The 12318-nt window shown below is 49.7% G+C and overlaps 1 protein-coding gene and 1 long non-coding RNA gene across 3 annotated transcripts in view; both read left to right on the forward strand.

Moving 5' to 3' along the window:
- The window catches only part of LOC134038012 (plexin-B2-like), a 28565-nt gene extending 21046 nt beyond the window's left edge, over positions 1–7519 (forward strand). The window contains exons 20-35 of the mRNA XM_062483605.1: positions 6–136; positions 389–489; positions 575–804; positions 921–1102; positions 1736–1802; positions 1952–2098; positions 2284–2440; positions 2534–2634; positions 2758–2839; positions 4579–4730; positions 4849–5006; positions 5087–5234; positions 5368–5432; positions 5654–5729; positions 5855–5929; positions 6036–7519. Coding sequence (XP_062339589.1) covers positions 6–136; positions 389–489; positions 575–804; positions 921–1102; positions 1736–1802; positions 1952–2098; positions 2284–2440; positions 2534–2634; positions 2758–2839; positions 4579–4730; positions 4849–5006; positions 5087–5234; positions 5368–5432; positions 5654–5729; positions 5855–5929; positions 6036–6140 — 1977 coding nt within the window. The 3' untranslated portion in view covers positions 6141–7519. The remainder of the gene's footprint in view (positions 1–5; positions 137–388; positions 490–574; positions 805–920; positions 1103–1735; positions 1803–1951; positions 2099–2283; positions 2441–2533; positions 2635–2757; positions 2840–4578; positions 4731–4848; positions 5007–5086; positions 5235–5367; positions 5433–5653; positions 5730–5854; positions 5930–6035) is intronic.
- Positions 7520–8456: 937 nt separating this feature from the next.
- Positions 8457–11476, forward strand: LOC134037699 (uncharacterized). 2 transcript variants are annotated; one of them, XR_009932562.1, is made up of 6 exons: positions 8457–8677; positions 9417–9444; positions 9858–9893; positions 9985–10064; positions 10349–10394; positions 10919–11476. It is a non-coding gene; the product is annotated as an uncharacterized LOC134037699 (long non-coding RNA). The 2 variants fall into 2 exon arrangements; XR_009932563.1 differs by lacking the exon at positions 10349–10394 and having other exon boundaries at positions 8464–8677.
- The last annotated feature ends 842 nt before the right edge of the window (positions 11477–12318 follow it).

Consider the following 12318-nt stretch of genomic DNA (forward strand, 5'->3'; position numbering starts at 1 on the left):
TCCAGTTTGGTCAGGGTGTGTGGGTGGTGGGGCTGGTCCAGTATGAGAGGAAGTACGAGGTTCCTCTGGCTGTCATCATCCCTGGAGTCATCCTGCCCATGCTGCTCTTCATCGCTGTGTCTGTCTACTGCTACAGGTACACACTACAGCTCCCAGCATGCACCTCTCTGTGTACTGCTACAGGTACACACTACAGCTCCCAGCATGCACCTCTCTGTGTACTGCTACAGCTACACACTACAGCTCCCAGCATGCACCTCTCTGTGTACTGCTACAGCTACACACTACAGCTCCCAGCATGCACCTCTCTGTGTACTGCTACAGCTACACACTACAGCTCCCAGCATGCACCTCTGGCTTAAGCTTGTACTGATGTGTGTGTGTGTAGAAGGAAGAGCCAGCAGGCAGAGAGAGAGTATGAGAAGGTGAGGCACCAGCTGGAGAACCTGGAGGAGAGTGTGAGAGATCGCTGCAAGAAGGAGTTCACTGGTGAGAGCTCGGTCTTCTCCTCTCTATATATCTCTCTCTGTCAAAATGACTGTCTGACTCTCTCTCTGCCTTGCCCCCTCCCCAGACCTGATGATAGAGATGGAGGACCACACCAGTGACCTCAGCGAGGCGCGGATCCCCTTCCTGGACTACAAGAACTACACCGACCGCAACTTCTTCCTGCCGTCTGAAGACGGCACCAACGACGTCATGATCACAGGGAGACTCGATATCCCAGAATCCCGCAGGGCCATTGTGTCCCAGGCCCTCAACCAGTTCTCCAACCTGCTGAACAGCAAGACCTTCCTCATCAATGTAAGACCTGCCTGCCTGCCTGCCTGCCTGTCTGTCTGTGTCTGTCTGCCTGTCTGCCTGTCTCTGTCTGTCTGTCTGTCTGACCGGACCTGTTTGTGGTGTTTCTGTCCCCTCAGTTCATTCGAACCCTGGAGGGGCGTCCAGACTTCGGGCCGCGGGCGCGTGTGTATCTGGCCTCCCTCCTCACGGTGGCGCTTCATGGGAAGCTGGAGTACTACACCGACATCATGAGAACCCTGCTGCTGGAGCTCATGGACCAGCACGTCACCAGCAGGAACCCCAAACTGATGCTGCGCAGGTGAGCACACACACAGGGATATATACTGTACGTATACACACACACAGGGATATATACTGTACGTATACACAGGTATACACACACACACAGGGATATATACTGTACGTATACACAGGTATACACACACACACAGGGATATATACTGTACGTATACACAGGTATACACACACACAGGGATATATACTGTACGTATACACACACACACACACAGGGATATATACTGTACGTATACACAGGTATACACACACACACAGGGATATATACTGTACGTATACACAGGTATACATACACACACACAGGGATATATACTGTACGTATACACAGTACTCATCAACGATGCATTTCTTTTTTCTTTTTTTCCCCATCTTCTTCGCTCCATGGTAGCTTTGTGGACTAGCTTACGTTTGTTGCACGTGATGAAAAAAGGCCCGCAATGACAAGAAATAATATTGATCATGCCACCAAATACAGAATAAAACTAAAGTAACAAGCCTGGCTTGAAAATGTAAGAAGTAGAAAGTACAGATATTTGTGTAAGAATTTAAGGAGTGAAAGTAAAATGTATTTGTACTTTGTTACTTCCCATCGCTGGTTATACTACAACATTGTGTGTGTGTGTGTGTGTGTGTGTAGGTCTGAGACGGTGGTGGAGAGGATGCTGTCTAACTGGATGTCCATCTGCCTTTACCAGTTCCTCAGGGTAACAATCTGTCCTCCACTCTCCCCCCCCCTCTCTCTCTCCTCATCTTCAGTCTTCCCAGAAGAACCCAGCTGCATCTCCTGCAATTACTCATCAGATTGTTCACCTGTTAATAAAGTGTGTACTGTGTGTGTGTACTGTGTGTGTAGGACACTGCAGGAGAGCCTCTGTACAAGCTGTTCAAGGCTATAAAGCACCAGGTGGAGAAGGGTCCTGTGGACGCACGGCTGAAGAAGGCCAAGTACACCCTGAACGACACGGGCCTGCTGGGGGATGATGTGGAGTACAGCACCCTGGTGGGCTACATTCATTCATTTAGCAGACGCTTTTATCCCAAGCGACTTCCAAGAGAGAGCTTTACAAAAGTGCATAGGTCAATGATCATGAACAACAAGATAGCCCCAAACATTGTGGGCTAGCACAGCTAGCACGCTACACACACTAGGACTATATGATGATTGACAGCTGTGTGTCCTCTCAGACGCTGCAGGTGCTGGTGCATGGGGAGGGGCCTGACGTGACCCCGGTCAAGGTGCTGAGCTGTGACTCCATCACCCAGGTGAAGGAGAAGGTGATCGAGCAGGTGTACAGGAACATGCCCTACTCTCAGAGACCCAGGGTGGACACAGTGGCTCTGGGTGAGGCCGGACACACACACACACACACACAGGCATGCCTACACACACACACAGTGTAGAATGTAACAGATGTAATACCCCTCCCATCCCCAGAGTGGCGCCCTGGCTCCACAGGGCAGATCCTGTCTGACCTGGACCTGACCTCCCAGAAGGAGGGGCGCTGGAAGAGGGTCAACACGCTGGCACACTACAACGTGAGTGACTGCCACACATGTCAATCACAGCCCCAACCTATCGTCTGTGAGCACACTGATGGGCTCTGAAGATGCAGCCGGTAGCTAATGTGTGTGTGTGTCTCTGTGTGTGTGTGTGTCTAGGTGAGAGACAACGCTACCTTGGTTCTGTCCACAGTGCTGCACACTCTCCCCTTCAACCAGCACCAGGACAGCCCTGAAGAGAGTGAGTCTGGTACACACACACACAACCAGCACCAGGACAGCCCTGAAGAGAGTGAGTCTGGTACACACACACACAACCAGCACCAGGACAGCCCTGAAGAGAGTGAGTCTAGTACACACACACACAACCAGCACCAGGACAGCCCTGAAGAGAGTGAGTCTGGTACACTACACACACACACCAGGACAGCCCTGAAGAGAGTGAGTCTGGTACACTACACACACACACCAGGACAGCCCTGAAGAGAGTGAGTCTGGTACACCACACACACAACCAGCACCAGGACAGCCCTGAAGAGAGTGAGTCTGGTACACCACACGCAGAGCGAGCACACTACACACACACACCAGGACAGCCCTGAAGAGAGTGAGTCTGGTACACACACACACAACCAGCACCAGGACAGCCCTGAAGAGAGTGAGTCTGGTACACACACACACAACCAGCACCAGGACAGCCCTGAAGAGAGTGAGTCTGGTACACCACACACACAACCAGCACCAGGACAGCCCTGAAGAGAGTGAGTCTGGTACACCACACACACAACCAGCACCAGGACAGCCCTGAAGAGAGTGAGTCTGGTACACCACACGCAGAGCGAGCACACTACACACACACACCAGGACAGCCCTGAAGAGAGTGAGTCTGGTACACCACACGCAGAGCGAGCACACTACACACACACACCAGGACAGCCCTGAAGAGAGTGAGTCTGGTACACCACACGCAGAGCGAGCACACTACACACACACACCAGGACAGCCCTGAAGAGAGTGAGTCTGGTACACCACACGCAGAGCGAGCACACTACACACACACACCAGGACAGCCCTGAAGAGAGTGAGTCTGGTACACCACACGCAGAGCGAGCACACTACACACACACACCAGGACAGCCCTGAAGAGAGTGAGTCTGGTACACCACACGCAGAGCGAGCACACTACACACACACACACAACCAGCACCAGGACAGCCCTGAAGAGAGTGAGTCTGGTACACCACACGCAGAGCGAGCACACTACACACACACACCAGGACAGCCCTGAAGAGAGTGAGTCTGGTACACCACACACACACCAGGACAGCCCTGAAGAGAGTGAGTCTGGTACACCACACACACAACCAGCACCAGGACAGCCCTGAAGAGAGTGAGTCTGGTACACCACACACACAACCAGCACCAGGACAGCCCTGAAGAGAGTGAGTCTGGTACACCACACACACAACCAGCACCAGGACAGCCCTGAAGAGAGTGAGTCTGGTACACCACACACAGAGCGAGCACACTACACACACACACCAGGACAGCCCTGAAGAGAGTGAGTCTGGTACACCACACGCAGAGCGAGCACACTACACACACACACACAACCAGCACCAGGACAGCCCTGAAGAGAGTGAGTCTGGTACACCACACGCAGAGCGAGCACACTACACACACACACACACACACGCACACTACACACACAGAGCGAGCACACTACACACACACACACACACACAGAGCGAGCACACTACACACACACACACACACACACACACAGAGCTAGCACACTACACACACACACACACACACACACAGAGCTAGCACACTACACACACACACACACTACACACACACACACACACACACGCAGCTACTACACTACAAACACACAAACTAGCTGTCTAACCTTGTATCAGATGGGTCTGTTTAATTATTAACCAGCTTGGTTCAACTGTGTGTGTGTGTGTCCAGGGAATGCCCTCCTGGAGGATGAGAAGGTGTTCCACCTGGTGCGACCAGCAGATGAGCTGGACGAGGGGAAGTCTAAGAGAGGCAGTCTGAAGGACAAGGCCATGACCAAGGCCATCACCGAGATCTACCTGACCAGACTGCTGTCTGTCAAGGTACCCTGGGGGGGGTGGGGGTGTTCTGTGTGCGGGGGGACGCAGACTTCTGATGATCTGGGGTGTGTGTATGTAAGCAGACTTATGATACTCTCGTGTGTGTGTGTGTGCGTTGCAGGGAACCCTGCAGCAGTTTGTGGATGACTTCTTCAGGAGTGTGTTGTGTTCTGGCTCGGTGGTGCCTCCTGCTGTTAAGTACTTCTTCGACTTCCTGGACGAGCAGGCGCTGAAACATGACGTGGAGGAAGACACCGTACACATCTGGAAGACCAACAGGTACACACACACCTGCGCACACACACCTGCAGACAAACATGCACATAGCAGAGGCTCAGCTTCAAGCTTCTCCCCCCCAGCCTGCCCCTGAGGTTCTGGGTGAACATCCTGAAGAGTCCTCACTTCATCCTGGACGTGCAGGTGGGCGAGGTGGTGGATGCATCGCTGCACGTCATCGCTCAGACCTTCATGGACGCCTGCACCAAGACAGAACACAAGCTGAGCAGGGTGAGGGGTTAGGGGTCAGCGGGGTGAGGGGTCAGCGGGGTGAGGGGTCAGCGGTGTGAGGGGTCAGGGCTCAGCGGGGTGAGGGGGAACACTGATGTACTGTCTCTCTTGACCCTCTTCTCCCCCCCTCCAGGAATCTCCCAGTAATAAGCTGCTCTATGCCAAGGAGATCTCCACTTATAAGAAGATGGTGGATGAGTAAGTTGTCCTTTGAAGGTCTGGAGTTGGTTTCTACGGTTACCACGACCTTCTCTACTCTAGGACTGACCACTCCAGATGCAGAAACACACAGAACATTCTAGATACAGAGATGCAGTACATTGTATAGCTGTCTGTCACTCTAGAACCTGCTAGTTTGGTTGACTTGCTGTTAGAAGGTAAGCCTGACCTTGCTGACCCCTGACCCTGTCTCTCCTCAGTTACTACAAGGGTATCAGACAAATGGTGCCGGTGAGCGACCAGGACATGAACACCCACCTTGCAGAGGTCTCCAGGGTGAGAAGTGTGTGTGTGTGTACTGTACTGTGTGTGTGTGTATGTACTGTATGTGCGTCACGGACGAGAGAAAGGTCTGTGGCTGTTAATCGGAGTGATTCAGTAATCCTCTCCCTCATCTTCAGCAACACACAGATGAACTGAACACCCAGGTGGCCTTGCACCAGCTGTACCAGTACGCCAGCAAGTACTATGATGGGGTAGGTACCCTACACGACTACCGTGTTACTACCGTGTTACTACCATGTACTGGGGTGTACTACACAGTACTATGGTATACCGTGTAACTCCGCCTCTTCCTCCCAGATCATCCAATCCCTGGAGGAGGACCCGGCGGCGCAGAGCAAACAGCTAACCGTGCGTCTGCAGCAGATCGCCGCCGCCCTCGAGAACAAGGTCACCGACCTTTAACCTTTCATCGCCGGCTAGTGCAGGGCCGCGGACAGGAGTGGGAGGGGCCACCGACCATATAAGGAGGACTGGAGATTTGGGACTGGTGTTAGACTTCTGATTGGTTGTGGACTCACGGCCCTGCAGGAAGTTGACATATCTCCTCCTCCTCTGGACGTGAGGGGGAGGAGCCTGGACTGAATCATGGTTTTATACACAGTCAGCTCTAAGAAGCTAGTCCAGCCTCTCTCTCTGTCTCTCTGTCTGTCTCTCTCTCTCTCTCTCTCTCTCTCTGTCTCTGTCTCTGTCTCTGTCTCGGTCTGACTTCCTCTCTAGCCCTTCCTCTCCCTCTCTTCTCTCTGATTGGACCACCAGAGGGCAGACTCACCGAGCAGAGCGGAAGCTAACAGACTCTAAAACCAATCAACAGCCACCACGGTACACCACTGACCAATCATGGACATGCTGAGTAGGAAGAGACAACTATGAACTGACCGATAACAAAGAACCTTGATTGATTCTTCTTTCTGTTGCTTGGCTGTGTCCGGACAGGACTGCACCCCAGGGTCAATATTACTCACTGATAATCAGCTGTCTAATCCTCTCTGTAGACTGACTAGCTAGGGTTTGTATATAATATTTTTATGGTGCAGGCTTTACACGATAAAATGAAATTATTTTTGACTGGATGAATGATGTATGAACTGGCTCTTCAGCTCGTCTTGAAGAGAGTTGGTGAAGCAGGGTGTTCTGATGACTCACTTCCTGTTAATAATTGGTTGCTTCCTGTGTATAATCGGCTTGCGTCGCTACTGGCTGGCTGCCATTGGTAATGTTTCCAAGGAGACCAGTTTGTGCTTAATCCCAGATAAGAGAAGCATAACTCTGTTTTAGTTGCTTTTTATTCACGTTTTCTGTTCCGCTGTCAAGAGCGTCCTCCCCATGGGGCCCCTCCTCCTGTTCTAGAATGTTCTCCAGCACCCCGAAGGGAACGTAGAACCTGTCTGCTCACAGAACACAAGAACTGCTCTGATGTTTCATCGTGTGTGTGTGTGTGTGTGTGTGTGTGTGTGTGTGTGTGTGTGTGTGTGTGTGTGTGTGTGTGTGTGTGTGTGTGTGTGTGTGTGTGTGTGTGTGTGTGTGTGTGTGTGTGGAGAGACGTTACTGCTACAATCACAGCTGTAGTTCAGTGGTACATTACTGCAGATGGTACATTATTATTACAGACAGTTCTGACAGAAGAATCAGAATGTGAATTGCTGCTTCTTTTCTGTTGTCCGTTGTCAAACTAAAATGTTTTTAAATCCTTTTTTGACAAATGTGTTGCCAAGAATTATCTTTAAAATATGCAAATGGTTGTTTCTAATCACTCCTAAATACAGTTTATTATTAGTATATTTCATCTTGCCAGTTATTCAACAGGAATTTTGATGCCGGAGCTGAGATCACACACACACACACCCCGAAGACATGCTCGAAGACTTGGTCACAGCAGGACATGGTACATATTGAACAGGCAGCCTGTGGGTGAAACTACATCATTCAAGACCCAGAAACACACACGCACCCCTCAGCCTGGACGTTGTAGCAGGTGTGTGTTAGCTGCTGGGGCTCTCCTGCCCCCTGCTGGACAGCCGGTACTGCCCCCCTGCCCTGAGGACCTGCTGCACAGCCGGTACTGCCCTGGGGAGAGGGGGACTGGAAGATGAGTGGGTAGACCTCATTCTGTATATATATATATATACACACACACTCACTTGTCCCTCAGGCCCCCTTTAGGGTTCCATTCTTCCAGAACTTTCCTTCTGGACCTAACTGAAGATGACAGCACCTCCTGTCCCTTTGACCCTATCGTGTTGGAGTGTGTGTAATAGAGTGTGTATGTGAGTGAGAGAGGGAGTGTGTGTGAGATGTCCATGAATAGTACCTTCTTCTTAGAAATAAAGCAGTCCTCATGCATGTGCTCTTGTTACCTGGGCAACCCAAGTGCGGTGGTGGAACCCCCCCCCCCCTCCTCTTCACACTTTAAACTCTTTCACTGTCTTGCCCGCCCGCCCTCCCTCTCTTTCTCTCACTCTCTAACTCTAAAATATCTGAAATGCCAAAGCACTGAATGAATATTAAGGAAACATCTATTTCTCTGTCTATGAACACACACACCCCCTCTTCCTCCCTCTTTCCTCTCTTCCTCCTCCCCCTCCTTTCTCATTCTCTCTCCTCCCTCTTTCTTAGTGTCCTCCACCAGCAGACTCACACAGCTAGAACTCTCTCCTCCTTCCTCTCTCCTCCTTCCTCTCTCCTCCTTCCTCTCTCCTCCTTCCTCTCTCCTCCTTCCTCCTTCCATCTCTTCATTCACTCCCCTACACTACCTCTCCTTCTGCCTTCCTCTCTTTTCTACCACTCACACTCCCCTTACCCCTCATCCATCTCTCTCCCTCTTTTTTTCTGTTTATCTCTCCATCTGTCTCTCTCGTGTTTATTCTGTCGTTTGTGCACCTTGCCAGTCGGACGTGAGATGGGTTGTGGAAATTCCGCTGCAACTAGCACAACTGGAGGAGGTGAGATTTTGAGTGTGTGAGAGAGAGTGTGTAGGGTGTATGTGTCTGTGTGCGGTTCGTTGAATGTGTGTCAGCAGCAGCAGAGGGGATAAGAGACAGCTGTAGAGAGTTCTAGAAATGAAGGAGCTTTATCTCCTAGAAGCGTGTCTGTGTGTGTCTGTGTGTGTGTGTTGTATGGATACAATACTTAATTCATGTATTCAGTGTACTCAAGGTCAGGCAAATATTCAGTATTTAATCTGCTCCATATGTTTCCACTGACGCATGCATACACACATCAGTCTTTACATCTATACTGTATATATCCAAATCTATATATATATATATATATATATATATATATATATATATATATATATATATATATATATATATATATATACACACACATATCCTGTAACAGTAGTCTGGGTATCTGTATTTACGTGTGTTTGTATCTACATGTCAGGGTGTTTGCTGTCAGCAGGTTTGTGTTGATACAGGAAGATAAAACACACAGTCATCTAAACTACAACAGGTTCAGAACTGCTGCACAGCACTTTCCTTTAAGGGTGCCCCTGAGGTGTGTGTGTGCGTGCGTGTGGTGAGCTGATGGTCCACAGGTGTTCAGGTGATGCTACTGATGAGATTGGAACACTGAGGTCACTTCATGCTAGATGGTTACACTATGAGATTATATCAGTGTGTGTGTGTGTGTGTGTGTGATAGTTGTCAGTAATCCAGGCTGTTTCTCTCTCAGATCAGTCTGAACCATCCAAAGAAGAAGAGTGAGTATCTGCTGCTGTGTCCTCATGTCCTCATCGTCAACACACACACACGCTCTCTCTGTCACACACACTCCACCTTGTTTGCCTCTGGGACCAGTACAATGAGTCACTGAAAGTCGACGTAGGTACAAACAAAACATCATTTCCCAGAATGCATGAGTCAGCCAGAGAGCTGTAACCAGCAGTCATCACTCGGGCCCAGGTCCCATGTAGCGACAGCAGAGTCATGAACCTGTTAACCAGGCTGATCAGGCTGATTAAGACTGGGCACAGACACACGTAGGTACAACATACAAAAAACACAATTTCCTAGAATTACTGATTAAGGCTGCTGGCACAAACGGAATTGTTTACCGTCTGGGAGATGTTGTGTGTGTGCGTCTGTGTCGCTGCTGACTTTTGTGTATCTGCAGGACGGAGGAACCTTCACCAGAGGACGAGAGGAGGGTGTGAGTTCCTTTGTGTCAGTGTGTGTGTGTGTTACAGTAACTATGGTGGTGTGTGTGTTACAGTAACTATGGTGGTGTGTGTGTGTTACAGTAACTATGGTGGTGTGTATGTGGGGATCCCAGCTGACCTGAGTGGTGTACCTGCTGTGCTGTTCCCCTCGTCACACACAGGTATTTGACATCACACACTCCACATGAATCCCCAACCCTCTCTCTCTTTTCTCTCTCTCTTTCCCTCTATCTCCCTCTCCATCGAGAGAGAGAGAGAGAGAGAGAGAGATGTTCCTCTCCAAGCTGCTGCTCAGCAGGTTATATGTGTGTTTAGGGACTGAGAGGGAGGTGATGATTGTCTCCTGGGGGATTTAGTAGTTGCTAGGAGTTGCAGGTTTATTTGAGGGTAATGCTTATATATTAATGAAGCTGTGTGTGTGTGTGTCACCTCCCTGCCTCCCTAGACACTAAGTGAATCTACAACAAACGGTTGTGCTGCTACCTGCTCAGGTGGGTTGGCGTCCCAAACGCATCGTCACCACGACAGGAAGTAGCATGGTCACCACGACAGGAAGTAGCATGGTCACCCCGACAGGAAGTAGCATGGTCACCACGACAGGAAGTAGCATGGTCACCACGACAGGAAGTAGCACGAGAGGAAGGAACAGGAGTTACATTTACATTACATTTAGTCATTTTAGCAGACGCTCTTATCCAGAGCGACTTACAGTAAGTACAGGGACATACCCCCCCGAGGCAAGTAGGGTGAAGTGCCTTGCCCAAGGACACAACGTCATTTGGCATGGCCGGGAATCGAACTGGCAACCTTCAGATTACTAGCCCGATTCCCTACCCGCTCAGCCACCTGACTCCCACCTGAGTTGCTTGTCACTGTCATCCTACACTGACTACCCTCCCACCTAGGAGAGAGGGGGGAGGGAGAAGGAATGGGAAGAGAGGTAGAAAGGGAAATATAGAGGGAAGAGGAGAGATTTAAGGATGGATCTGTGTAATTCCTCTGATCTGACTTCCAGGGGAGCAGTAGAATCCTGGGGGAGCCAATCACCTGTCAGCTCCTGAGGTCATGAGGCCAGGACTGATCTGGGATCAGGTTGGAAGTCTGCCATGGGAAGTAGATCCCCTGGACAGGAAGTAGACCTGAACAAGAAGTAGACCTGAACAAGAAGTAGACCTGAACAGACTGACTGTAAACTCCAGCTGTCACTCTTTGTTCATCACTTCTGAACTGAGCTGAATGGTTAGACTGTCACAGTCTCCCCACACCAGCTCCCCAAACCACCTCTGATACCTTACCACACCAGCTCTCCAAACCACCTCTGATACCTTACCACACCAGCTCCCCAAACCACCTCTGATACCTTACCACACCAGCTCCCCAAACCACCTCTGCTACCTTACCGGCTGCCAGCCGCCCCCCGGCTCAGGGCCCCCAGACAGCCAATCAGGAGAAGGAGGCTACACAGTAAGGATGCAGTGCAGTCAGTAAAGATATGCTGTAGTGAGAACTTGGCGCTAGAAGCCAGAAGCCTTTTCTCTGTCCAACTGTCACAATAAAGCCCTTCTGTACTGTAGCTTTGTGTGTCACACATCTTGTTTATTGTCTTAGATGCAGAGATGGCAAAAGTACACACATCCTTCAATCAAGTAGAAGTACAGATACTCATGTTTAAGTATCGGCTCTGACATAAGTAAAAAGCAGTCATTAATCCTACCTGTTGGACCTCACATCATATTAATACAATAATTAAAAATGACACTATAGACACGCAGTGCATTTGCCAGGAATCCTTGTTTACACCGACAATCTCCCTCATATCCGGCCATGGTTCAAAATCTGTATTTTTTTGGGTCACACAACAGGAAACAAAAAGTTTCTTGTTTTTTTCAACAACAAAAAAATTCTGGTTGCCTTCTGCCTCGCTCCATGGTCGCTCCTCGCCCCATGGTCGCTCCATGGTCGCTCCTCGCCCCATGGTCGCTCCATGGTCGCTTCTCGCTCCATGGTAGCTTCATAGAGTAGCTTACGTTTGTTGTGCGTAATAGGCAGGAAATGAAAAAAGGCGTGCAATGACAATAAATAATATTGATCATGCCACCAAATACAGATTCAAACTTAACTAACGAGCCTGGTTTGAAAATGTAAAAAGTAGAAAGTCTTGATATTTGTGTAAAAAAAAAAAAAAAATCTACTTAATCTACTAATCTGTTTCGTGTGTTCTGTGTGAAAATAATCACTGTTTATTTTCTGACGTCCTATACAGATCATGAGCTGCGGGTGTGAGTGTTAGGCATGTACACCTGGTTGATGGTGACATTTACATGCAGCTGTAGGGAGAAATATGCTAATCGCTCAGCAATGTAACCTTTTACAAACAGCAATCAATCAAGCAGCCAAAGGCCACTAGCATTTCCC

The sequence above is a fragment of the Osmerus eperlanus genome, chromosome 17 (assembly GCF_963692335.1).
Source record: "Osmerus eperlanus chromosome 17, fOsmEpe2.1, whole genome shotgun sequence".
In the NCBI taxonomy this organism is placed as follows: domain Eukaryota; kingdom Metazoa; phylum Chordata; class Actinopteri; order Osmeriformes; family Osmeridae; genus Osmerus; species Osmerus eperlanus.